Source organism: Drosophila virilis, chromosome 5 (assembly GCF_030788295.1).
Source record: "Drosophila virilis strain 15010-1051.87 chromosome 5, Dvir_AGI_RSII-ME, whole genome shotgun sequence".
In the NCBI taxonomy this organism is placed as follows: domain Eukaryota; kingdom Metazoa; phylum Arthropoda; class Insecta; order Diptera; family Drosophilidae; genus Drosophila; species Drosophila virilis.
This window is the reverse complement of record NC_091547.1, coordinates 7,788,480-7,816,360: the sequence shown is the minus strand read 5'-3', so window position 1 is coordinate 7,816,360 and position 27,881 is coordinate 7,788,480. Positions and strand designations below refer to the sequence as shown.

At 39.9% G+C, this 27,881-nt stretch overlaps 4 protein-coding genes across 7 annotated transcripts; 3 read left to right on the top strand and 1 right to left on the bottom strand.

The window, feature by feature from the left end:
• The first annotated feature begins 149 nt into the window (after positions 1-149).
• LOC6625665 (putative ATPase N2B) lies at positions 150-2,477 on the top strand. 2 transcript variants are annotated; one of them, XM_015174644.3, is made up of 5 exons: positions 163-283; positions 351-775; positions 1,291-1,893; positions 1,946-2,209; positions 2,280-2,477. In XM_015174644.3, exons 2-5 carry the CDS (start codon positions 359-361, stop codon positions 2,388-2,390), a joined length of 1,395 nt encoding a protein of 464 aa, XP_015030130.1. In that variant the 5' UTR covers positions 163-283; positions 351-358; the 3' UTR covers positions 2,391-2,477. The 2 variants fall into 2 exon arrangements, with proteins under 2 accessions (XP_002050786.1, XP_015030130.1); XM_002050750.4 differs by having other exon boundaries at positions 150-775.
• A 135-nt stretch (positions 2,478-2,612) lies between these two features.
• LOC6625666 (deoxyribose-phosphate aldolase) lies at positions 2,613-4,652 on the top strand. The gene is made up of 3 exons (XM_002050751.4): positions 2,613-3,429; positions 3,495-4,078; positions 4,140-4,652. Exons 1-3 carry the CDS (start codon positions 3,387-3,389, stop codon positions 4,560-4,562), a joined length of 1,050 nt encoding a protein of 349 aa, XP_002050787.1. The 5' UTR covers positions 2,613-3,386; the 3' UTR covers positions 4,563-4,652.
• Positions 4,653-4,722: 70 nt separating this feature from the next.
• Vps35 (Vacuolar protein sorting 35) lies at positions 4,723-9,076 on the top strand. 2 transcript variants are annotated; one of them, XM_015174646.3, is made up of 8 exons: positions 4,723-4,840; positions 5,573-5,762; positions 5,830-6,563; positions 6,621-6,856; positions 6,920-7,246; positions 7,309-7,872; positions 7,932-8,115; positions 8,175-9,076. In XM_015174646.3, exons 1-8 carry the CDS (start codon positions 4,838-4,840, stop codon positions 8,334-8,336), a joined length of 2,400 nt encoding a protein of 799 aa, XP_015030132.1. In that variant the 5' UTR covers positions 4,723-4,837; the 3' UTR covers positions 8,337-9,076. The 2 variants fall into 2 exon arrangements, with proteins under 2 accessions (XP_015030132.1, XP_002050788.1); XM_002050752.4 differs by lacking the exon at positions 4,723-4,840 and adding an exon at positions 4,883-5,150.
• Swim (Secreted Wg-interacting molecule) lies at positions 9,029-27,800 on the bottom strand. Of its 2 annotated transcripts, none has more exons than XM_015173591.3 (4): positions 27,562-27,800; positions 11,454-11,654; positions 9,907-10,895; positions 9,029-9,827 (listed from the first exon to the last, which is right to left on the bottom strand). In XM_015173591.3, the coding sequence occupies exons 2-4, from the start codon at positions 11,617-11,619 to the stop codon at positions 9,684-9,686; spliced, it is 1,299 nt and encodes a 432-aa protein (XP_015029077.1). In that variant the 5' UTR covers positions 11,620-11,654; positions 27,562-27,800; the 3' UTR covers positions 9,029-9,683. The 2 variants fall into 2 exon arrangements, with proteins under 2 accessions (XP_015029077.1, XP_002050789.1); XM_002050753.4 differs by lacking the exon at positions 27,562-27,800 and adding an exon at positions 13,560-13,715.
• Between the last annotated feature and the right edge of the window lie 81 nt (positions 27,801-27,881).

Genomic DNA, 27,881 nt, shown 5'->3' with positions numbered 1-27,881 from the left:
TAGAACCGATATTCAATTGACATTTCACGACAGTCAAGGGATATGCAAAAGTTCGTTTAGCCGTTACGGGCAGTTCCAAAATGAACTAGAATTGATGTTCAATTGAAAAACATCTGTTCATTTCATGACAGTCAACGGTGAATGGCAAAATCAACAACAGCTGTTCGATTCTGTGCGAATGTCTGATTGTGATTTGGCCAGCAGTATAAATTCACGGCCAACGCCAACGTACGAAATTCGCGGTCATCGTTTCGGCTACGCGGAAGGCGCCCCAGAGCTTTATGTAATATGTTAAGCTGACGCAAAATATTCCTTTAGTTTACCAAAATTCGTGTGATATAAATATTTAGGCCATAGCATGTTGCTTTATCAAGTGGGTTCGGTGGCGCGCAGCACTCTGCAATTTCAAGCAAAATTGTTGCTACCCGTTACTCAGCTAACATGTGCAGCCTTTCAGTGCCGCCACCTGACCCCCATGAAAGAGTATGAACAGCGCGTCGCTTCCGGTCAACTGATGACGGACGATAAGCAACAACAAACAATGCGGCAGCTGGACGCACTCTACCATCGCCTCCAGGACTATCATCCAAGCAAGCAAACTTCATCTAGCGGTGGATTCCTTAAATCGCTTTTTGGCAAGAAATCCAGTGAAGATACCGATGCCGATGATGACATGACCGCGGGCAGCCATTCCCCCAAAGGTCTCTACATCTACGGCAGCGTCGGCGTGGGCAAGACCACGCTTATGGATCTGTTCTACGACTGCTGTACAGAGGTGTGTGTAAGCAGACGTTTTCTCAGAGGTTACGATAAGGGAAATCATTGGCTTATACAACGATATGTGTATAGTACGTGTCATATAGTTGACACAATAGGTAAAACCTAAAAAACCGTATGTGGAGGACAACCGAACAGTTTAGACCCAACAATCTTCACATTCGCCCTTCTATATATGTTTATACATGATATAATGCATGCGAACGTACTGCTTTTTAATATCATGCTATGTGGTTTATAAACTATTAATAATACTCTTACATAACACTGCCTATTTTGGTTAATGCTACATGCTATACTAGAACCCGAGCTAGGTTCCTTCTTGGTCAGTAAACTGGCTCACTTAGAGGACATGATTACAAAGGACTGTTACGGCTAGAACTCTAGAAACAAAATTCAAAATCGCTGCCTTCGGTTTCGGGTCCCAAATGCTCATTAGTCAAGCCCATTCAGACATTGCTAATACTATATGCTATACTTGATAATAATTAAATTCACTTTCCCTTTCAACAGATTCCCCGCAAGCGTCGAGTACACTTTACCGCCTTCATGACCAAAGTGCACGCGCTCATACACGAGGCCAAGGAGCGCCAGGGTCCAGCGGATCGTGCCTTCAATTCGGAGAAACCCGCACCCTTCGACCCAACAAAGCCGGTCGCTGATTTGATAGCGGACGAGTCATGGCTCATTTGCTTTGACGAATTCCAAGTGACAGACATTGCGGACGCGATGATACTTAAGCGGCTCTTCACCCACCTATTTAGGCAGGGCATTGTTGTAGTCGCCACAAGCAATCGACACCCTGAGGATCTATATAAAAATGGATTGCAGCGTGTCAACTTTTTGCCATTTATCGCACTGTTGCAGCAACGCTGCGAGACAGCAAAGCTGGACTCGATTGACTATCGGCGAATTGCTCAATCTGGCGACACGAATTATTTCGTGAAAGGTGAGACAGACGCCGAAGCCGATATGAATCGCATGTTCAAGATTCTGTGCGCCGAGGAGAATGACATCATTCGACCTCGCACAATCACGCATTTCGGTCGCGATTTGAAATTTGCACGCACGTGTGGCCAGATCTTGGACAGCAGCTTCGACGAGCTTTGCGATCGCGTGAGTATTCCTCGATAATATAATGGGACTGGCATTAATCTATGTTTCTTAGCCGTTAGCAGGTAGCGACTATCTGCAAATTGCACAGTTTTTCCATACAGTGCTCATACACGACGTACCCCAGATGAATCTGAACGTTAGGTCCCAAATGCGTCGTTTTATAACGCTTATAGATACACTATACGATAATCGAGTGCGCGTAGTTATCTCAGCGGATGAACCGCTAGATAAACTATTTCAAATCTCTGACAGATCTGATTCAATGTCTGATTCGGATCGTGCACTAATGGATGACTTAAAACTGAACGAGAATTCGGTGAGTACCAATATGATATTAAAAATAAATCATTCTAAGTCTAAACGTTTCTCTCTTTCATGCTACACAGTCAAGTGTTTTTACTGGTGAAGAGGAACTGTTTGCCTTTGAGCGCACAATATCACGTCTATATGAGATGCAGAAGCGAGAGTACTGGGAGCAGTGGGCGAAGCATCGTTGATTTACCAACATATCCCCTCCAAAGTCAATGCAAATTTTTAGTGTAATTAGTAGAATTAAACGTTATCTTATTTTCTGCTGACCGTCACATATCAATTAGTTTTTGTGTTATAACGCCCTAATCCAATTAGTTAGCTCTTATCGCTCCATTTATTAATTAACTAACGAGCACCAGCACAATGCAAATCATTATCAGTCCAATATTATAAAAAGCCATGTGAAGGCGTGGCGATATTAACACAATCGTAATTCGTACGAATATTTATCTAAGTCTGTCTGTATGTATGTGTGAATGAATGTGTTTGTTCGTATGTATGTCTGTAAGTACACTTGTCTGTTTGTATATAAGTATTGACAAATGTAGTTGTTCATGTATGTATGGCAAACACAACTATACTGCTGAAAAAAAAATTATTTTGTCTAGTGCTCTACTCTGCGATTCTCATGAATTCAAGTAGGTCCTGCTAGTCTTCATGCTTTCAACATAAGCAAAGTGGTGTAAGTTAACAAGTGTTGTCAGTGCAAATTATTTTTTCTAAGTTGTAAGTAAGTAGTTATGTATGTATATACGCATGTACACAAGAATATATATGTGTAGACACATGTATGACTGGGCATAACAATGCCTGTTAGTATGTACACATATATGCGCCTGTTGGTGTCAGAGTTTATATGTAGGAATATGTATGCACGTACGTAGTTGGCACGTGTGTAAATTTGTTTTTCACCCACACACACACACCCTGAGGCTGCGCTGACTATGCAACAATATCCTAACTAAGATTCTATGAGTTCTGACTTTAATGTTATTTTCATCATATTACTCGGAAGTTACTTGTAAAACATTTTTGGGTATAGCAACTGTCAATAGTTTTTGCCGAAATCAAATGAAAACTTTTCCACTTACCTTCAAACGAAGATTAATGTTTGGATATTCCTGTTAAATCGAGTCAAAACAATCCTCAGTCTTATTTTAAGTATAAGTCGCGGATCCATTATGGACGGCAAGTCGTTGATAGTGAACAAAACCTTGCCTTTCGGTAAGCCCCGTAAATGTCTATATATATCGTGCCGTGCACTCATGATATGGAACTGGTTTACTCAGATGCCTCATTGCTAACGGTTAACATATCGCTGCGTCAGGTGGAGGAGATAGCATCGAGCTTATCCCAGCGTTGTGTCGTCTCTGGGGTAAATGAAATCGCCTGGGCCCTGAGAGCGCTCATGCTGACAGACTTGACTACGCTGTCGGGAGATGATACCCGAGCGAACGTGCGTCGACTATGTGTGCGCGCTTGCTATCCCTTTGAGCCGCAGTTCTTCGACAAATACTTTGAACGCACGCTCCTGCTGGACATTCACTGTGCTGCTGTCTGTGTGTATCCGGCGCGTGTTAAGGACGCCTATACAACAATTCAGCAGTTTAACCAATTGGATAGCGTGGCTATTGCCGCTGTGGCAACTGGTTTTCCCACGGGCCAATATGGGCTGCAGACGCGCTTGCAGGAAATAAGTCACGCCATCCTTGCGGGCGCCACAGAGATTGACATTGTTATCAACCGGCAGCTGGCGCTTTTAGGCGACTGGGAGGCGCTCTACAACGAGGTGGTGCTCATGCGCAGCGCCTGCGGTGACCACGCAGTTCTCAAGACCATTTTGGCTATTGGTGAGCTGGGTACTATGGAAAATGTAAGTAGCCCGCCGCAGCATCCAACAGCTGAATCCTTTCCTGAATTTCTCTGTTTTTCAGGTCTACAAGGCCTCCATGGTATGCATGATGGCGGGCGCAGACTTTCTAAAGACCTCCACTGGCAAGGAGGTTGTGAATGCTACCCTGCCAGTCGGCTTGGTCATGATCTTTGCCATACAAGAGTTTAAGCGACGCACTTGCCAAAAAGTTGGCCTGAAGGCAGCGGGTGGGGTGCGCACAGTGCGAGACGCGGTCTCTTGGATGACGCTTGTTAACGAGACGCTGGGCAGTCGTTGGTTGACGCCGCATCGCTTTCGTTTTGGCGCTTCCGGGCTGCTGGATGACATTGAGAAAGTTGTGCGCGATGGTGTTGCCAAGTTGGAGCGCGAGGCTGCTGAGGCCAATCAGAGCAAACCGCAGGAATCAGAGGAAGGTAGTGTAGATGCTGTTTGCAAGGAGCTGCGCAAAAAGCAGCAATTGTAAAATTAAATGTGCGTTTTAATCACACAAAACAATGAAATATGTATTTCATTTTATTAAATTTACGCCAGGAATAAATGTGATCAGGAAGAAGTGTGTAGAAGTGTGACCAGGTTGTATGTCAATAGGCGTTAGTATTTTTCTTCGTTTGGTATTTGTACATGCATGGTTTTTTACTGTTAACCGCATTTGGTCACATTGAGTACAAAACTATTGAAAAAATTACTTTAATTTAAGACAATTTCGCATCCTTGCTCCGCCCACACATCGCTGCTGTAATGGTAAGTGCACTCCCAATCAACGCGTAGTCACCAGCAGCCGGAAGCAGATATTTCAGCTTAGCGCAAATACCATATTAAGTAGAAGAAAACACAAACTGAAAACGCTGACTGCGCCCTCGCCCGCCCACTTTGCTAGCGGCAAAACCTGTGCAACTTGCAACTGCGTCCGCCAGCATAATAGGAGTTCGCATAAGCACATACCACCAAAACCTCAACCACCACCACAAGCACAGCACCTAGATCATCCAGCATGTATCCCTGGAACTCCTCCACGTACAGCGGCCAAGTGCCCACTGGTGGCCTAACCAGGGTAAATACGCCACGCACAGCCAACTCTAATCCAACACTCCACTCCACTCCACCCACCCTTGCACTATCTATTGCTGTTCACATTAATTATTTACTACTACTATTTGTTTGTTTCCACAATGAATGCACGCTGCGGGGGGCGCAGTCGGAAATTGGTCGCATTCTTGGAGAATCCATTTTCAGCTCTTGTTTTTTGTGTTATCATCGTTCGCCCATTTCCAGTGCCCAGCTTAATCCAGCAACATCCGAATGAGCTGTCGACGCTTATCTCATCTCATGTCGCTATGTGTTTTGTATTTTGTGTGTTGTTTCTCTCAATTCTCACAAATTCGTGTCATCGCCATTACTCACACTCTCATGTATTCGCGCACATCGACTGGTTGGCCCACTTTGCCTGACACTGTATGCTATGTCTCATTCCAGACGATGCCGAATGGTTTGGACGACCAGGAGAAGCTGCTAGCCGAGGCGGTCGGTGCAGCACGCAAACAGGCATTCCAAATGAATCACTTTCTGGACAAGGAACGCATGCTGGACGCCCTCAAGTGTGCCAGCACAATGTTAAGCGAGTTGCGCACCTCGATGCTATCTCCCAAGAGCTACTATGAGCTATGTAAGTACATATTAAATTGGCAAATATATGTCTATTCTTCATAACATATATTTTCATATGTGCACAGACATGTCTGTTACGAATGAGCTGTGCCACCTGGAACTGTATCTCAGCGAGAAAAGCAACAAGGAGACGGATCTGTATGAATTGGTTCAGTATTCGCACACGATAGTCCCGCGCCTCTACCTGCTCATCACAGTGGGCATTGTATACATAAAGAACGACTCGACGTTAAAGCGCAGCATTCTCAAGGATCTGGTGGAGATGTGTCGTGGTGTGCAGCATCCCCTGCGCGGTCTCTTTCTTCGCAACTATCTGCTGCAGTGCACCCGCAACATATTACCCGATGTGCTGGTGGCGGAGAATGAACACGAGGGCAATGTTTACGATGCCATCGATTTTGTATTGACGAATTTCGCAGAAATGAATAAATTGTGGGTGCGCATGCAGCATCAGGGCCACTCCAGCGAGAAGACGCGCCGGGAAAAGGAGCGCGAAGAACTGAAAATTCTGGTGGGCACGAATCTGGTGCGTCTGTCGCAGCTGGAGTCCGCCACACTGGAGACATACAGGCGTCTGATACTACCCGGCATACTAGAACAGGTGGTTAGCTGTCGGGATGCCATCGCGCAGGAGTATCTGATGGAGTGCATTATTCAGGTATTTCCCGATGAGTTTCATCTGCAGACACTCGATCCGTTCCTAAAGTCCTGCGCCCAGCTGGAGACAGGCGTGAATGTTAAGAACATTATTATTTCTCTAATTGAACGACTGGCGGCCTATAATCAACGCAGCGGCAAGGTAAGTGCTCCATTCAAATATTAATTCACATTTAATTATAATCAAATTTGATTACAGACGAGCGGCAATGCCATTGATGCCATCATACCCGCCGAAGTGGAGCTCTTTGAGGTGTTCAGCGTGCAGGTGGCAAACATTGTGCAGACCCGCACGGATATGCCGCTCGAGGACACAATATCGCTACAAGTGGCCTTACTCAGCTTGGCGCAGAAAGTGTATGCCGATCGCGTCGACTATGTGGACAAAGTGCTGGGCACAACCGCACAAATACTCGACCGCATGAACATGAACAAGTGAGTGTTCGTTTCGTTATCGTTGGATATGATAATACGTTAATTGTTACACTTAACTTACAGCATTTCACACCTGTTGTCCGTTAATCAGGAACTTTCGCGCCTGCTGCGCATCTGCATAGATTTTTACAATAATGCGCTGACCATTATACAATTGAACAACTTTTGCCCGCTGCTGGAAAAGTTCGATTACACCTCGCGAAAATCGTTGGCATTATATTTGGTTATGAACATATTGGAGAATGAAACTCTGGTGCCCACAGCCGATCAGGCGGACAGCATATTGACGATCATAACACCGCTGATCAAGGACGATGAGACGAGCACGACGGCTGCCAATAATAGCGCGGATGCCGAGGAGTTTGCGGAGGAGCAGGGCGTAGTGGCTCGGTAAGCTGTCGCTGCATTGAAAAGAAGTTGAAACTCAATTTCATTTGTCTTTTATATTGCAGTTTTATACACCTCCTGAAATCCGACGAGCCGGACATGCAATACAAAATGCTGCAAATAGCGCGCAAACATTTGGGCAACGGCGGCGGTCAGAGACTGAAGCATGTCCTGCCGCCACTTGTGTTCGCCGCTTATCAGTTGGCATTTAAATACAAAGCAATTGCTGAACAGGATGAGAACTGGGACAAGAAGTGTCAGAAGATTGTGCAGTACTGTCACAGCACAATCAGTGCATTGGCCAAAGCGGATTTGCCAGATTTGGCGTTGCGCCTGTATCTGCAGGGCGCTCTGGTTATTGGCGAGATACGCTATACAAATCACGAGACTGTGGCGTATGAGTTTATGACGCAGGCCTTCTCGTTGTACGAGGATGAAATATCCGATTCGAAGGCACAACTGGCGGCCATAACGCTCATCATGTCCACATTTGAGCAAATGTCTTGTTTTGGCGAGGAGAACGCCGAACCGCTGCGCACCAACTGTGCGCTGGCTGCGTCCAAGCTGCTGAAGAAGCCAGATCAGTGTCGCGGCGTTGTGGCCTGTGCGGCGCTCTTCTGGAGCGGCAAGTAAGTCAATTGCGAATAAACATTTAAAACCAGACATTTGAAAATAACAATACTTGTAGGCAAAATGGTGAGGAAATGCGCGATGAGAAGCGTACGCTGGATTGTCTGAAAAAGGGCGCACGCATCGCCTCACAGTGTCTGGATACGGGCGTGCAAGTGCAACTGTACGTGGAACTATTGAATCATTATCTGTTCTACTTTGAGCGCGGCAACTCACTCATCACTGTCGCCATGCTGAATCAGGTAAGGCCCCACACTGAGCGCAACCAATGTGCTGCACTACATTCTATTGTATTTTCCAGCTCATTGCCAAGGTAAACGAAGAGCTGCCCAATCTGGAACCCAGCGAGGAAACTAAGCAGATTGAGAGTCATTATAAGAATACGCTGGCGCACTTGCGCAGCCGCATGGAGTCCAATGACACCGCACTGGAAGTCTCATTTGCCGGCATTACACTCAATTAATGAAGAACTCCTCCTACACCTTCTCCATTTGCTAACCACTTAAAAACACAGCAAACAACGCCCCTCGTTCACGCCTATTTTTGTAAAGCTACTTATCAGTGAGCAAATAGTAAAACCCACTCTTCAAAAGGCTGGTCAAACAGAGAATAATGCAGAACCTTGCAAAACGATCAAAAACAACGTTAACAACTGTGTTTTCTAAAAGAAACGAAATTCCATGATAAATTGTAGATTGTTTAGGATAGTGCAAGGACTATCCAAAAAAGTGCTTATGACTTTGATTTTCGATTATATAATTGTAAGTGCAAAGTATCAACATTCTTAATGATTTTTCTCCTTTATTATCGCGTATTTAGTTCATAATTACAAGTAATTACCCCCCATAAAGAATTGTATTTTATTGTATTCTATTATTTAACCCCTTGCAAAAACAAAAACAAAAAGAAAACCAAGAAAAAATAAATAAATAAAGATGTGAAATATTGTTAAACAAAGGAAAAGATCTAAAACGAAATATTATACCATTATAAATTAAACATTAACCAATTATTGATTATATGCAATTTGACAGATTTTTGATTGTGGATAAATAAAGTTAAGATCAAATTGTTTTTAGCAAATTAATAGTCAAATATCAAGAACTCGAATGTTATTGTCACGACGAATGGGGATAAGGAAAGAAGACGCAAACATGAAATACAATTCGTTTATTAAAAATATACATACATTATAAAGCCGAACACGTTCAATCCGGTTATAAATCAGTTAACTTAGCTTTCATTTACAATACATGAGTGTGGATAAGTAGACGTAGACCCAACTCGTTCCTAATCATTTCTTTGAATACCTTTGCGCATCTCATATCATGTCTCGTTCAAAATAACCTGATTGGTGGATCAAGCGACTTCCAAAGTCCTTCGACGAGAATATGATTTGCTATTTACTGTGGCAGTATTATGTGTGAGAGAGAGAGAGGAAGTGTGTGGTTCGGGGCAGGACGGTAAGGTTAATATGTGGCAGTTTCGTGTTACGAATTGATTTGCAGTTCCATATCCATCGAGGGCTCAGAAAATTAGTCGTTCAGGGAGAGGTGGCTATAAAAGTTGAAGAGTTATTTCGTTGGGTGCTGGAGCTGGACTTGGACCCGGGGGGCAGTTAACAATGTTGTCGTCTCAGCGCGACTTAAAGCTAATCATTTTTAGTACCTAAGTTCTAGCATAAATTTACAATTAGAAGCGCCTAATTCACTTTCAGTGTCGTAGCAAATGGAAAATTTTGAAACATGAGATAAATTGTTCGTCACGGCGTATAGCTCGAGATTACGAGAAGTTTGCCACTCGGCTCCATTTATACCGACTTCGTGTTATAGTAGTTATAGACGTACGGCCAGGAGGCCAGCACATACTCCTCGATGCCGCACTCATTGGAGCCGCGCAATATGCGGAAGTAGCCGTGCTCGCCCCACCAGGGACCCCACGAGTTGGCCGCAATCTGGCAAATTGGAGAAATCAATGTTAGGTAAGTACGTTTTCCAACTCCCATCCTAATCACTGTTCTGCCTTCTACTTACCCAGTACTTGACGCCATCATGCTCCTCACCCCAGCCGACAAGCTTCACCGAATGAAAGCCGGTGGGTGCACCGCGATTGGCAGCCGTCTGGCGGTAGATGCCGCCCGAGTAGGAGAAGAAGTCGCGGTAGATGCGCATGGTGGCCTGTACGGGTCCCGAGTGATAGATCTCAGCCATGATGTCTGCCTCGCGACTCAGACTGTACGCGGGGCCCACTGTGTACAAGCTATCCCTATTGACGCCATACGCCGGCTGGCAGCCGTTGGCCTTTAGGGAACGACTATTGTGGCGTTGAATCTTGCAGCTGTCCCTATGCTGTGTGTATGGATAGCACTTCTCGTCGAGAACGCCCTTCTTGTGCAGGTAACGCCAGGCGGCATCGAGATGACCGCCCTCGCAGCCCTGCTGGCGACGCGTACAGGAGAGTATGTTCTGTGCCGACAGCTGGACCACTTCCTTGCCCTGACTCTGGATGGCGAAGCGATCGGATGCCACCGAAGTGGTGGACAGCACCCAGGAGGAACCGCACCAGCCCTGATCGGGCACCTCTGATATATAGCTGGACCACTTCTCCACGGCGTTGAATTTTCTTGGCAGATCATCCGATGGATTGGTCAGACGTGTCATCGCCTTGACACGATAGGTGGGCTCCTTGGTGCCCAGGCGCAGGCGCAGACCCTCGCTGTACTTGTGGCCCCACCATTCGTCGTATTTGCGCGCCGACCAGCCCAGCCGATGGATCGAGTTGACGCTATGGACCAGCTCGTCGTCGGTCAGGCACAAGTCCGTGTCGCACTGCACCCGGCCGCCGTCCAGGCAACGGCACTCGTTGCAATTGTCCCACGTGGTGTTGTACTTGTGGAAATAGATGCCGTTGTGCAGGCAGCTGAGCACCGGATCCGGCTCATTGAAGCAGAACGAACGGTAGTCCGGACAGCAGTCACCGGAGTCATCCCGATCGCAAAACTCATCGCAGTAGCACAATGTTGCTGTGAGTGAGGGAAATATACAATAGTTAGCAGATTTATGACGACTGTCTGACAAGAACAAAAAGATTGAGATATGGGGAAAATACTTTAAGAAGGAGCTAACCGGGTAAGTGGAACAATGGGAAATATTTCGAATTAGGTTATGAGTAACAACAAAAAGATAGATAGGCATATGGGGAATATTTGAATAAGATACTAAATATTCAAATATGGGTAGCATATATGATTTACTATATTTAGGTAGAAATATGGGGAAATATTTGAAAGGGGTATAATATCTAGGTAGAAATATGGGGAAATGTTTGAATTTGGTTTTGACTGTACATTCAAACATGAGCAGAATATAGGGAAATATTTGAATAAGAAATAATATTCTGTTAGGAATATGGGGAAATACCTTATATAGGGTAATATGGGGAAATATTTGACTGGATATACAAATATGGATAGCATAAAGGAAAATATTTAAATATGGTACTATATTTATGTAGGAATATGGGGAAATATTTAAATAGGGTACCATATTAATATGGGGAAATAATTGAATTCGGTACTAACTGGATATAGGCATCGAGCAGCCGTCGCGCCGATCCTTGCAGCATGTGTTCTGTCGCGCACAATACGGACCCGGGAAGTCCAGTTTCAGTGTGTGATCGTAGGCATCGGCCAGGCCAAGAAGCACCAGGAGTAGTGAGAGCCCCAGCAGGGCACACTTGACAGCCATGTCTTGTAGTTGAAAATGCAGCTAGGCGCGTTCAACTGTAAATGATAAAGTAAATAGATTAGTGTGGAAATTAACCCAAATTGTTTATCTAATCCCAACTAGTCTGGAATTCTATGAGATCATCGGTCGCAAATTGTGAGGCTGCGATTAGATAAGAAGTTTGCAATTTGTCAACAAATTAGCTATCTCAGCTCTTATCAGCGTTTGTTTTTTTTTTTATGTATTTTTTTTTTAATGGAAAGCTCCTGAAATTTGCGTATTACGCATACGCCCCATGCAGCGATAAATATGAACATCAAAGTCTAATTAAGTCTCGATGAATTTCAATTATGCATGGCTAAATAAAGCTGAGGTAGCTCTAAACTGGTTTCGCTGGCTTCCTAATTTCAGCATTTGCATAGCTTTTTTTTAATCGGTTTTGTGGTATAGTTAAGAACTGGAGCTGAGGCTAGAGACGTAGTAAAAATCAACGAAATCAATTAGTTTATCACATATTTTTGGCTTGTAAAAATAAAATTAAGGAGCGCACGCACACAAACCCCTTGGAAATTTCACGCTCATCAAAAATTCACTTCATGCATTGGCAAATCAAATTTAAGATGATCGAGAGTATGTGCCAGAAGATACCCTGCAGCCAGTTGAAAATATTGCCAAAAGGTTTATGGGAAAATAGAAATAATTGTAGATTGCTTGGGATGTTAAAGAAGACATGTTCCTAGGAAACTTGTGGATTTTTAAGAATCAATTCCTTTTAGGAACTCAAATAGATGTGTGAGTTACGAACACAGGCAACGCACTGATATGCCCCGCGTAGTTCCAAAATTGTGGGCCACAATTGGCAACATAAACATAGCCCGAAACGCCAGCAATCAAATAACAGTAAACTTTTAAAAAATTCTGATGACGTCAGCTTTAAAAACTCATTTTAAGCCCGAAAGTTTTTTCAATTTTTATTTTTTTTGTCTGGCTTTTTGTTCAGGCACCGAATCCAAATTTACGCAAAGGCAGCAAAAAATGAAAATAGTAATAAAAAAAAAATAAAAAAAGAGGCACAAAGCGCCCCTTTTTTTGCTGGGTTCCGGACACGGGACTCGGAGAGTTATGACAGAGCATTAAACTTGTTTGACTTAAACAAAACATAATAATAAATAAAAATGAAAAAATAAAAAAAACTGATAATAATAAAGAAGGTTTATTATTTATTTAAATGCAAATTGCAAATAGATTTTGCCAGTTTCGTATATTGTGTTTAATTTTTTTTATTGAGTGCCACAAAATGTATTTAATTATCGTATCATAAATACTATTTGAATAATACGGGTTGTTCAAACATTCGCATTAAAAATCTCAACTCTTTTTTTGTTTTCATATTTTTTTTTTTTTTGCTAAAGCTGAACCCGTTTTTAATTATGTGTTAAGTTATTTGAGAGTTTGATTCGCCAATTAGTTAGCCATATTCAATTAGCTAAAACTCTGGAATGTGTTAATTGATATAAGGGAAAATGATTTTAAGTATGTGGCTAACGGACGAGTTTGAATTGTTTAATAAAACGTGCTATAAATAGCTCTATTTTAGCTTTATTTGGCTCTGCAAATTTTCAGAGTTTATTTACCCCAAATGAAATATACTTTAATGAAACCAGAAAAATATCTTTCTCAAATAAATAAACAACAATTCGAATCAAGCTGTTTGTTACGCATTTATAGACATGCATCGAAAAAGAATTGCACATATTTTCGAAGTGTGTATAAAATATGATTGCACTATTTCTATTAATTCACATTTGCACATTCAATTTTTCAAAAGTGTTTTGCAAATTTTTCAAAATTATTGGCATAGTAAAAGAACGCACATAATCGAAGCTCGTAAATTTAAGTTAAGGCATTAGCACTTTGAGAATTTTTAAATATATATATTACGTATACGTATTCATACTAACTTTTTTTTGTAACTTGCACAATGAATGAAGGCCTTTTTTTAAAATTTAACACTACAGCCAATAAGTTCTTTTGCCAAACAGAACCGTAATAATAAAATAACCAATAGTTTTTCCTTTTTTTTTTCGCCAACACGTTCCTCAGACGATCGCGGCCAGCCGATGACTGAACTCAATAAAAGTTATTGGGCACCATCAAACCAAAGCCGTCGCTGCTGTTGAGGTCTCTTTTGCAAATGCTTTTGCTGTTGTTTACTTTTTTGTTTGCTGTTACTGTTAAGCGCCTGCAGTGAACGCTGCGGTGTGTAGGTGGTGTGCGAAAGAGAGAGAGCGTGAGAGCGAGAGTGGCGGAGAGCGCGAGAGTACGAGAGCGCGCTGGCTATATCAGCACTGTTAAGTTTACAGTGTTTGTGGCAAAGCTTGCTGCTTGTATAGAGATGTCTGTACCTGTGCGAAAGGGAGAGAAGAGCGCATTGCCCATTAACAGAGACAGTTTTCTAAGCTCTCCCACTGCACATATATCGGCAAATTTCCGAAAAGATGCAAAAAGACACTTTCCAAAGGTGTGAATGCATGCATGTGTATGTGTATTCTCCACTGGTATCACGTATTCCTCGCCAGATGCAAACCTGTGATATGTAACGAAGACATGGAATTTTGGTAAAATTCCTTAAATTGTTTGCCAAGACCTTTGGCCGGTTAGCAAAGCCGTGAGCATTTCTTGTGCGCAGTTAATTTACGTATATATTTTTATTTTGAATGTTTGTTTGCCTGTTTGTGTTTATTATCAAACCAAATTGATATGATATATCTACAAACGTACTCAATTGTACCCAATTTAAGTTCAAGGCTGTTAAACCAAATCAAAATATAGATAAATTCTACAAACATGCCATCTATGCATGCATATCAAATATTTATTCAATTTTTTGTGCGAAATTTGAGTAAAAAGTCTACTTGTACTCAAATATATGTACATTAAAGAAAAGAAACTGAAATCTGTGCACGTTTCAATATGATCCGATACTATCTGGATCTGGCATTTCGTTTGGCATCATTCGAAGCTTCTGTTTTTCCCATAAATACAATGCAGGAATTTGCATATAATTTTTTTTTTTTTTTCTTTGTACAATATTTTCACAGCCGCTGCGAAATCTATTTAGAGAGCTGCCAGTTCTTTATGGTATTCTTTAGGAATCGGTTCGCCACTCTCTTTTAAAATATTAGAGTTTGTTCAAAAGAAATTGCAAATGAATTTGGTAGATATTTATCGTAACTCAGCTTTAACGCCCACAAAGAGCAGTTGATAGTAAACAAAAGGCAACAAAGAAACCGAAGAAATCCAAGCCGACACATTAAGAAAGCTAATTAAAATCGACTCAGGCCAACTGAGTCTCTTCTCAGTTCTAATATCCATAAACGCCCCAGAGCATATCAAGGCTATGGAAATAAAGCCATCAGACGTCGACATTTGCTAATTCCCAGTGTCGCCATTTGCTTGACATTAAACTTAAGTTTTATGGCCGATTTCTGTGTCTGAGTACGAGAAACGCTTTTGGGCCAAACGCAAACAAACAAAAGAATCACACAAACCGGAGATTGACCAGACCAAAAAAAAAGAAAACGAATAAATAAACAACAACATAATGTTGACCCATTACAAAGAGAGTGGACACAGCATAAAGAAACTCTTTGTCCGCCGGCTGGCTAGGATGCGAGGACCACATAACAATGCCCACAATTTTGGTAAATGGCAAAAGTTAAAGAAGTACGAAAAAAGAAAAAACAGTTAAATTGTAAAATTAAACAGTATTGAACGTTGCAACTCACCCGAAACGGAAATGCTTTCTATGATTCAGCAAAACTTTCAACTAATATGACGGATTCGAAAATCGACAACTAAAACCTTGGCCAAGGCAATGAGTAAGAAAGTAAATCAAAAATTTGGCATTATTTAACATTGGTTCTCAATAAATGACTGGCTGTATTGACATTACCAATACAAATTCCAAGGTCACACGTTCTTATCATCGAAGAACTCAATTCCCTGCTGATTCATGCCAGGCACTATATATCATCATATACAATCGACGAAATCGATGTACACATAGATAAAACCATGATCCGATTGCTTTCTGTTAAGAGCTACTAAATATATCGACCCTATACTATATACTATATATATACCATATTTTTTTCTGTTCTCATTAATTATATCTTTTATACTAAGTATATATTAAGTGGTTTATTCAGTGAAAAGTCGAAAAAATAAGGAAAATCGTGAAAGCTTTTTAAAATTTGATTCGACATTTTAATCGTTTAATTTTGTGCACAATTAAATGAATTTGAGCACTGTGCCTCGAGCTGCGCAAAGAACAATAGGAATTTGTGTACATATTGAACTAGAATTCTGTTTCAAGTACAAAAACTGAATTGTCTAATGTGAATGGCGATGACAACATGTCCGGAGCTTAATTGATATGTCATTTGGTACGGTTTATCAATGATTTATCTAAACCAAATCCTAAATCAGAATCTGCAGAATTTGGTGTGACAACAGATACCATCTGGCTGGCTTCGAACTTGTCCAAAATTTGGCAGTTCGATTGGCCCGACAACATGATTGGGCGGCCATTCAATTAGCTGATATTTATATGCTATTAAGTACTTAGTTGATTATTATTACCAATTCCGGGCACATTGGACGATATTGTCATTCTGGTCAATAGCCAGTCAATATTGTGCTTCGGTATCAGCGCAAAAGTGCGGCATTCCAATGTATTTAAGTCATGTGATAAAATATTTATGAACTGCCGGACAAACAACAACAACAACAACAATAAACAACAACTCAAGTTTCCAGCCCCTTAGTGCGTAGAATTTAAGTTTTGAGATTTCTCTCTCGAGAACTGAACATTCCAGGTTACAAAATCTCTTATCGAGCATAAAAAAGTAGTTCAAGTACATACTCCTAATTGTATTACCCATGTAATAGCTTATCAGACAACGAGCGTAATCGAACCCATTGATAAATTAACATTGTATTCTTAAAGCTGTCAAATTTGTGACGTATTCACGTGGATGACAAATGCGATAAGATCGCAACCTATTTCAATGCGGTCAGAGTATTATTATATTTATACTTGCCTATGGAATGCTTGGCCAGATATCGTTGTGCACAATCATCTGCCTTGGGATTAGGCAACTAAAACGATTGCATCAGCACAGCTCCTAGCCAATATACTATGTATGCCCAAAGAACAATAATCTGTTTGTTTCGCAATACATATATTGTATATAAATTCTATGCCAAAGACTTGAAATGCTTCACTTATCGAAGCCTTGGGTATATAGCACCTAAAGGGTGTGTTGACTGGGAAGTATTTTTTGTGAAAGCCCCAATAAACGATATACCCATCATATTAGGGCATAAACATTTTTGAAGCTAGCTCGGAAGTCTAGAGCTACTTCTAGTTCCTTCTCCTAGAAATATCCTGTATATGGCAAGCTAATAATAAAACATTTGAAAGATTTTTAATTTTAACTTAAATAAATATCAAGGGTATAAAGAATGTTGAATATTTCTAATATATATTCAATCATATTTTAAATCCCAAGAGAACAAACGACAATAGCATAGTTTATTTGATCTTGGATCTCATATATCTAGTTCAAATATCAAATACAGGGCAGCTGTTAGTCGAGCATTTCACTTAGTTCACATTCTCTTGATTGATCAGAAATGTTGGTCATTGTCACAGATCAGCTGAATAGTTAATGCTGTTTAATAAAAGTAATAAGAATATTATGGGTTACTCAGTAAACATTTTCAGGAAAGTTTGTGAGTTGCAAAAATGTGAATTATTCGCCGAGTTTAACAGCCAAGCGCAATGTTTACCTCTATGACATAAAACCGTGCATTGAGGTGCAATAAAAATAAATAAATAAAAACGAAAAATACGTTAAATACGTTAAATAGATGTGCTAACAGCTTAATTTCGGCTCATTAAAATAGTCGATGCTGCTGATAATCAATTTCATGGACAATGTCGTGTTTATTTTTGTATTTGGGTGGTTCTTTAACGCACGTATTGTCTGCTCTGAACTGAAATTGTGGGCTCTATAGGAAATTCGTTCGATTTTCCTCATCGATCAAGGTCAATGTGTGGATAAACATCATTGAAAGGCCAACCTTGGGTAATGCACGTACATTCTGAGAATGCAATATCAAGGAATTATAGCACCTACAATTGTGCCAATTATTTGGCAGCATTTACACGGAAATTTGACTTCAGTATATGGAAAATATTTCTCACGCCAAACAAATTGAAACTCAGATTTTGTTGAGTCTGTTGACGAGTGCAATATGGTATGGCATCAATATGTTCTCAAGGCTGGGCACACTTGCACGCGATATTCGCATCAGCAATTCGAGAAAGAATCCACTTCACAAATTGGGTGTTTAGGGAATTATTCTCTATCAGACAGAGCCACACGTCAAATAATGACGAAATCGTATTGGCTCTTGAAGACGATCGTCAGTGGAAGTGTGACCATAAATTCAATTGAATTAAATTCTAGTTAATTTTGACAGCGACAATTTAACACATACTCAACAAAAACAATGAAACATTTGGGCAGATTCGTGTTATCGACAAAGCAATACCCTAGAAATAGTTTTCAATATGCCTAATACTTTTTTTTTTAATTATTAGACGATTAGTAATTGGTAAATTTTATTTATATAGTTCAATCAAATCCCTATAGATCAAATATTTTATAGGGTATTATGTAGTTTCCAGTTACGTGTAATTAAAAGTCTATGGTTGTTTAGGTCATAGTTCTATTCGCATTTACATTCAATCCCTATACGTCCAGCATACACCGCCTCTTGTCATTTACAGGGTATCAATTTGGCGGCAGCAACAAACGGCCGACAGCTGCTTAGCCCGTGGCCGAGTAATAAAATATTTTTTGGCATATTTGTGTTTAATAACTGTTAAAATTTGGTCGATTCGGTTTTATTCTCATTTTCAATTACAATTTCAATTGTCTGCGCCTTCAAGTGCAACTTGGCGCCCCTCCGTGTGCCTTCCCCCTGCCCGGCATGTTGCTGGGGTATTAATATTTCGCATGCCATGCGATTTTGTTCAGGTTTTTACTCAAATGCAACTCCCGACAGGGGGTCTACACGCCTCGAGTCTGGCATTGAGCGCGTATCAATGACATTAAAATAATAATAATAATAATAATAATAAATGCGACGACAAGCGATCTTCTCTTTCATAATTCAAATGTCTACACATTCAGTTTGATATATTGTTGATTTGTTGAGTGTATTATGTGTATTTAAGACATTTATGTGCCGGACGGAATGTTTTGGAGTGCAGAAAATATGCTGGAATTTGACATTTTTACTTTTTTGAGCTTTTTTATGCGTAGCGTTTCCGGGTGCTCAGAATCTTCAATTCCCAACAAGCCCCGCAAAACAGAACAATTCAATTGAATTCAAGCATTACCCAAATTGATATTCTACACATAGATAACCTAATCGAATATATTTTTAGGAAATTATATCATTATTAATACAAGTACTATTCGGATTTAGATTGAGTTCCTCCGCGCACAAATAGACGCTCTAATTCGAAATACGCAGCGAATACTTTTGACGTCATTGTTAGAGGGTGCAAAAATAATACAAAGCCACGTCGAAAGTTCCCCGAAACATTTTCGTTTATTGAAGAAACCAGCACCAGCTGAAAATATTGAAATTTCTTTAGCCTATGCCTTAATAAAGTATTTTGATTTGAAACATTCGACAGCTGATCGGCATTGCTCAAGACCCTAATTATAAAGATTGCTTTATTGTTTTGATAATACGCCAAGAGAATGTACTATCTGTCCAGGTATTCTGGTCTTTTCTAGAAATTCCGCATATTTAGCTGCAGCTCAATAGAGAATATATACATATATGTTTTTATAGCGCTTCGTCACGTGTTCTTGTAATACCCTAACCAAATGCTTGCACAGATATGCCCGACCTGCAAACTCAGGTTTTTGTAGACGTTATCACAGAAACTGAGCAACAAAATTCTCTTCGGCAAATTAGATAACCTCTCTGGGTAATAATATGTTAATCAGGACAAATGATTTGATTAAGATCTACAGGTCATCTCGTAGCCTGGCAGCATTCGATGGGTATATCACTTCTTGTTTTTGAATGAAAATACCATGTCAGCAATTTGCGTATCAGCTGGCAACGCTTTAGTAATTTTCAGATATTTTCAGATAAAATGTTTATAAAAATTTGCACAAAAATAAACCCATTGGAAGATCATGGTCTTTTGTGGGCAACGTCGTCATAAACACATTTTGTATACACGATTATTTACGCATGTTTCCATTGTACTCATCGCCCCCTCCTCCCTAACTCTACCCCCCCGTTTCAATAAAAATAAAAAACAAAACGAAAAAAAAAAAATAGATTTGTATTCAGTGTTCACTGTTGATAATTCATAATTTGCTTATTGGAAACAATTTTCAAGTTGCGAAGTCATTCGTAAGATTCTATTTTTATCTGCCCCCGTCGAGCGAATTAGCAGTGCAGCTTTATCGGCCCAGGCTGCCCAGGTACTTATATAATACAGGTATATAATTCGTTTGAAAAGTTGACGTTTTGAATGCACTCAACTCGCCCACAGGGCAGCAAAAACCGAACACTTTTTGGCTCGTAGTTAGTAGTAATTATCTCCGGTACTTGACAGCAGTACATAAAGCAGCAGTACTTGGGGGGGACCCATATTAGGTGCGCTGTCAATCAAACTATAGTCACAATTTGCTGAAATGCCAATACCAACAAACGGCCACAATTGACACCTGAACAAAACCCAATATGCATCATCTCGAATTAAAATTATTTATCGATTCTCATGTTTATATATTTGGCGAGATCAGATGTTCTCAAGGCTGTTCTGTTAGTCGTAACGTATAAGTTGGGCGAACAAGACCCTCAAGCATGGTTAAGGCAAGAGTAACCCAATCTTCACCTCTCGCGACTGTTAAGTGTGCGCTTTACAGTTACTACTTGGCAGCGCCAGAACTGCTTGTGAATTATAAGGCATAGCAAGTGGTTAACTGTTAATAACAGCACAACAACTATTTCGTTGAACAGACAGCATTTGCTATGTTAAACACGGCAGACTGTTTAGTTTAACATGTTGTTTTCAAAGCGCTCTCTTATGTTAATGTTATGCCATCGTCTCATTGTTTCTCTCTCGCTTACTCACACGCTAATCGTTGCGCGTGCTATTTTTGTCACCCTTAAGTGACAAAGTGATAATAAAAATGCGTTTATTCCAGTTTGTCAAGCATTTAACATTCAGATAAAAGAGCGGTAATAAAAAAAGGGAAAGTCAATTATATATATATGAAATTTCTAGACTATATAGAGTGCGCTTGTGAGCTTTAGATTAACATTGCTCTTAATAACGGCCCATTAATTATTTTAAAATTTTGGAAATGATTTCCAGTAAGCTTTCATTGCGACCCGCTGTTAATTATATTGCTTAAGGTGCAATATAAATATTTAAATTATATTAAGTCAATGAGAGATACAAATGTAAATGCCTGTCTGAGCATATGCCCCATTTTGTAACGCCCACAGAGTGTTACGGCTAAATGCCTTTATATCGGCCAGTGGGACACCATGAAATCGGCGCCAGGCCCCCTCCCCCCTCTAGCTGACAGAATCGGGTCCATACCTGTATTTTGTTTTATTTATTATTACATTTGTGCACTGAGAAAAAAACTAACTGTCAAAACTTTTGTACAAAACTCGATTTGCAATCTTTGAAAAATTTGATTTCCTATAAAGACTCTATAAGGTTGAGCTTTACCTTTATTTTTTCTATTACTTTTTCGCTTGAGTTTTTACATTTATTTACTTTCGATACCTAATTAAAAATTGTGTGGGACGTCTTTAAAAAAGATTTGTATTTCACTTTTTGCTTTCTCAGTGTATGTACATGGCCCTACGTATATTTTTGGAATGTACTCGCACTCCGTATTCCGTCTGCCATAATAATGTCTGCGAAAAACAAAAAAAAAAAAACAATCGTATTGTCTACATATAAATAGCAGTTGCTCCGATTCTTTTGATATGCATGACAAACTCTTTGTACCTGTAAAGGTACATTTTCTCTACGATTCCAGCTATCTATATAGGTATATATATATTTAGATATGCAGTAAAAGCACAATCTAAACAATCTAGGAATCTGTTTAATTAATAATAAATGGCACACAGATTTGTACCTAAAAGTAATTAATTCGTTTGCATTCCGATTAGTTCTAATTTTTGAAACATCTGCAAGCATTTACATTTCGAATGCACTTTTGTCACCTTAATTGCCATTTTTCTTCATATCCCCGAGAGAGAGAGAGAGATAGAGAGTTATGGCAAGCATTACGAAAGCCAAATTATTTATAAGAAATAATTACAGAATTAGAACACTTCGCTTTCATTGTAAATAAGCCAAGCGATTGTTTATATTGTTTTCTGTTTTCATTTTGGCCGTGCCCACAGGTTTCAGTTTGCGGCTTGCTAATTTATTTAAGCATTTCGGCCAAAAGTCATTGTCAATGCCAAATGCGAATCATTTCGTCTACAAATGAGTAGGTAAACATGCATGTATATGTGCCTGTCTATATCTGCCTATGTGGCCCCATCTGATGTCAGTGACACTCGCAGCCAACATCTGCGATCTGAATGACAAGCAATTCCCAATCCCTTGTCGTCGGTTTAATGTACACAAAGGCTATAGGAAGTTCTTTATGGGCTGAAAAAAATAAAAATAAAAACCATAAAGCATAGTCCAAATTTCGATACACCCGCCTTGCCAATATTAATTATCACTAATAATCACTTATTAGCCTAAAACTCTAATATGTATTTTATTATAAATTAATAATAATAAAATCTCATACATCAACAGACGTCAATGATTATGAGTTTGTTTATAATAATTTTATATTAATTAGATCATTATTATTTATTACGTGTATTATGTAAATTATTATTGCAAAGATTGAATAATTAATCTGTGTGTGCCGCTTTTCGTCATCGCGCGTCCGAAACATGTGTCATCATCAATTAATTACGCTATAATATGCATATATAATCTAACTGAGGGGTTGTCCAAATGCTGTCATGCAGTGCAAAAGCGTTGACATAGAAAAAAAAAAAACTCATTTTAGGATAGCTCATCAACAAATTTATAGAGCTGACTAATACGGTCGATTGAATTAACCAAATTTTCCTTTTCATTGGGCGGCATTAAAGATGTTTGCTGCAAACATTGACACACAATTGAATATTGAATTGTTTTCAATAAATATTTTATGTGAGTCAATGAGTTAAGCCTTCACTACAAAGTGTTATTGGGTTAATTCATAAGTTGATTCAGCTGCGCATATTAATGCATTCTTGACATTTTATCAGAGCCATGAATGGCGAATGCGGTTAATATAGCCAAGACGCCTGGCATTAAGTGTTTAAACAACTTTGTTTACTTTTCATATATATTCATTAGCTTCTGACTAAGCCACCCACGCACGGCGAACTCATTTTTTTTTTAAACATTTCTCTTGGGCTATTCAATTAACAGCTGTTGCATAATTGAAGAGACAACCAATTTCTCGCTACCAGGCTAGTTTCCAACGCTCTAACGGTTAAAGCTATGGACAACAGATGATAAACAGAGAGGTGTGAACTGCTGCTAATTTGACACTAGCTCGCACCTCTTGATATGTAAACAAGCTTTAGATTCAGGTTCAGGTTCAGGTTCATTTGTTAGCTCCATTTATGAAGTAACATGACAGCTGTGACGTCACATGCTCATAACGAAGGAAATTGGTTAGCCGAGTGCCTAAGCAGATCCGTGTTTATACTAGCGATTAGAGCACTCAATGGCGAGTACCTGTAAATACCTGAGCGTCTAGTCAGCCGGCAAAAATGTATGTATGTATTTGCACTTTCAATGGGCCATGAGACACAACAATGACGTCATTTGTCAATTCGCTGATTCGTTGACAGTACACGAGTTAGTTAAATGCATTTGCCACAAGTATTTAGCATCGCATGCACTTTAATTGCGAAATATTGAAAAACGATTGAATGCAATTTAACAAATGCATTTTATCAGCTCGCATACGTCACATTTTCTCTGTGTGTGTGCTGTGTGTGTGTTGTGAGTGGGGGCGTATTGCACAGTGTGACCAGCGTTGTTTAATGAACATTAACATTAAGTGAAGAAGAAGAAGAAGAAGAAGAAGACGAACAAATGGCTGCAAAGCAACAGCAAAAAGCACGTTTTATGCATTAGCGCAATTTAAACTTAATCAATTGCAATTTGAAAAGTTAGTAGTACTAAGCATTTAGTTATAAATTATGCAAACCACAAGTTATTTGATATGTTCAAATACAAAATATGAAGTTAAACTTTGGGGCATTTCTGGGTGTGTGTTTAGATGGCAATCTGATATGTTTGAATGCAAATCGTTTTCACAATTTGCGATCATAACCATAATAATAATCATTGCGAGTCAATTACAAAAATATGCTAAACTTGAAACGTGTCAATTTCAGCGACTTGTTTAACATTTCGAAAATAAATTCTTGACAATAACCTTAAAGTCAACATTGCGTATGAGCAATACAATTATTTCTGGGTATTGGTTACAACTAGACATTTGTTGGCTTGATTATGAGGTGCAATATTTTAACTGGCACGCCAGCGGCAAAACGAATTGCATTTTATACAATTTACATTTTAATTGCCGCATATTGAATATCACAGCACATTTTAAATGGCGCTTTGTCTGATGATGTCGTCACGCTTTGCATTTGCACCAATCCCCCAATTGAGTGTCGTTGCCAACAATCACAGCCTGATAAAGTTACATGACTAATTGCATAATATGATAAGTATAATGGAAAATGCTGTTAAATGCTCACCAATCCTTAAATTCTTGAGTTGAGCCACCAAAAACTGTTGGACTGCATCGTCTACCGACGTAATTTTGAGTGCCTGAGGAAATCGACCATAGTCCGAACAGAAACATGAAAGAATTCGGTTTCAATGCCAAACAGCAGAAACCGTAGCGTTTGTGGAACTCGGAGTGAACCATTTTAGGAACAGGAATGGAACAGAAGTAAAATGAACTGGTATCGATAAGCAAGCTAACAGGAGCTCTGCGGCTCAAACTGTCTGCGAACTGAACCAGTAGCTGAACCGACTCAACATAAAATATGAACTGAATCCTGTACCGAACCGCTGTTGCAGCATCTTGGAAGTTCTTTGTATAACTCATATTAGGAACAGGAATGGAACAAAAAATAAATCAAGTCAAGTCGAGCTCAATGTAATGTAAGATAAACCGACTCGACATAAAACATGAACTGGATCCTGAACCGAACCGGGGTTGTCGCAAGTTTGTGATTTGTAATGTTGCTGTTGTTGGATTAATTTTATTTCCATCTGAATTTGTATCGTCTCAGCTGGTGTCAGCTCTTTTTGCCAATTACTCCAGTAAGTGTTGGCTTAATTAGATCTTCTTTTGTTGAATGTTTACAAACAAATCGCGCGACAATGTCGGAAGGTTCAGCTCTCTGTTCAGCTCCCGAGTTAAGTCATTAACCATTTGATATGACATCAGCGGATCGTCAGCTGGACAAGAGCTGGCCAAGACCAGTAGCTGTCCGCTCAGCCTGATCTGGCTGGTCTGCCTGCCCTGTCTGGGCTGGTGGACAAAGCGACTCACCTTCGCGTTTTGGTTTGGGAGGGTTCAGCGCCGTTTTACCGGAACTGGGCTGTCAACGTCAACACACACCGGCGTTGTTTGCGTGTTTCTGCTTTGTTTTGTTTTGTTTAGTGTTTAGTTAAAATAAAACTAAGAAAAATACAACAACAACAACAACAACAGCAAATTTATGGGATTAATGGGCGAATGGTCGAGCACGGGGCACTCATATATGCAAATGTTTAAATATTGTTACAATTTGCTTAGGCAAAAATATTGTCTGTTTTCCTGTTTTTTTTGGGTGACGTGTAAACGAAATCTGGTTAACCTTAACAACAAGCTAAAGACAATACGAGTCTTTCATATTTACATTTTGTATATTTACAATCGAAGCAAATGTCTAAATTTCAGCTCTGGTTGTATAGCCCGTTTATTGTCGTGTAAATTTTTGATTATTATTTTTTCCAACTAATTCCATAATTTGCGCAGTCCAAATGCATTCAATCACATTACACGAAATGAAAACAAATTGCCATTCAACACAAATACGGAAGAGTTTCGAAAGCTATGCAATAAATAAAAGTTGCCTAGTTAAATTTCTTCGATAGCACTTAAAATAAGCCTTAATAACTGTTTACCCTAGAACACTTTGATTGTACATTTGAAACGTGTCTCTTGATAAGCACCCAAAATAGCTTCTTAGCTCTATGTTGATACGACAGTATTATGATATTATATGCCCATAAACTAGATAGCCGAAATATAAAATGCAAGCATTGTATAACTAGACTCGAGCACCAAGATCAAGCTACTTTATAAATTGCTCCGAGATTAGATAGAAAAAAAAAGAGAGAGAGAGAGATGGTGAAAAGAAAACGGACAAAGTGCCTTGTCGAGGGCTTGAAAAATGTTTTCGTGTCTTATTTCAGCAAGTTTGCCGTGTTTGTTACAAAAAGAAATACTGAAAAGCTGTCAACAAGCAGCTAGAATTAACACCAACCGAACAAAATGCTCAGGTTCAAGGTCAAGAAATTCAAATAATAATATGCATCGTGCGGAACGTGTGTGTATCTTTGAGATACAATATGCATATTGCAAAATTGGCAGGCAGGCGCTAACATGCGAATAAATAGTTGCACACGCAAATCCAAAACCAAATAAATGTTCAAATTGATTGGCAATTTAAGTGCAGAGCTCAGCTCTGATGGATTGCACACGCGTCTTAATTTTCTGATACAGTTTTGCAACGTCTAAGAATTAGCCTAGATTGTCGTGACTTGGCTCAGTTTTCCGGCTGCCTTATCATGGCAAATGCATCTACACCCACGAAATGCCAGCAGCATTTATGCAGACCAGATCTTTCATCTTTCATTCCAGCTGCAAGTTCAGTTGGCTGGCAAAACCCGGCCAGGAACATGATAGCCGCAAATAAGTAGCACAAACTCGCTTGCAGTAAAACAAACTGGGCCTTTTTTTATTTTATTTTTTTTTTTGGCATTACTTTCTAGCGTGTGCTCTATGAAAAATGCGAGTAGATTTCGGGTTAAAAAGACAAATGGTAGCTGAAAGTAAACTTTCGAAAGCCCTGTTATTTATATTAAGCTCGTATTATTGAGCGCTAGTCCCTGGTTTTAATTTAAATCCAAATGAAACTATGCCGTTTACTGCAGCAGAACAGTAAAACTGGTAAGCAAACCATAAACCTAACCTAACACAGACATCTCTCGTTCTCACCTGTATTTGCGGTTAACTGTAGTCGTTAGTCGCTTGCCTCATAAAATTCGAATACTCAACACCTCTATTAAAATGCATTGAGCGGACCTGTGTGTGTGTGTGTGTGCGTGTGTGTGTGATTAACCGCAATTCAATCAAAATCACAGGCTGTCTTATTAAATTTGATATTTGATACTGATTTCCTGCCCCGCATCGAATAACCAATTGTCAATGCTCATTGCTCCAGTTTTAAATTGCGAAAATTATTGCCTAAAAATAAACTAAACGCTGTTACACGACAGGAAATCGCTTATAACTGTTTTTAGTTTAGGGAACTAGTTCAATTAAACTGCTGGGCTGCCAGCTTATTTGAGATCCTGTTGCAGTGCTGCCACCTAGTTACTTTCCGCCAACAAAGAGGTTATATGTTAATCAATTGAAAAATTTAATTGAGCTGCTAATGAAACATCTGTCAGCTGCCGTTGACACTTACCTGTCCGAAACAACTGAATTGACAGTAAACGTTGCACTAAATGTGTTCTCAATGATTTAAAAGCGAACGTGACAAAATTTAAGCGCCTTTTGCTTCAAGCAGTCGCGCCTGCGCCTACACACACACACACGCAAACAGAGCGTACGCGCACACACACACTCACACACAGAAGTTGGCAAGTTGCAGTCAATAAAAATTAGCATTAAAAGCTTAAGCCGCACGCGCGTTTGCTGTCGCGACAGATTTTCAACTGAGACTTGGAGATCCGAGACACTTAAACTTGGAGCCGTTGCCGGCTGGCGGCAACGCTTGTTAACGGC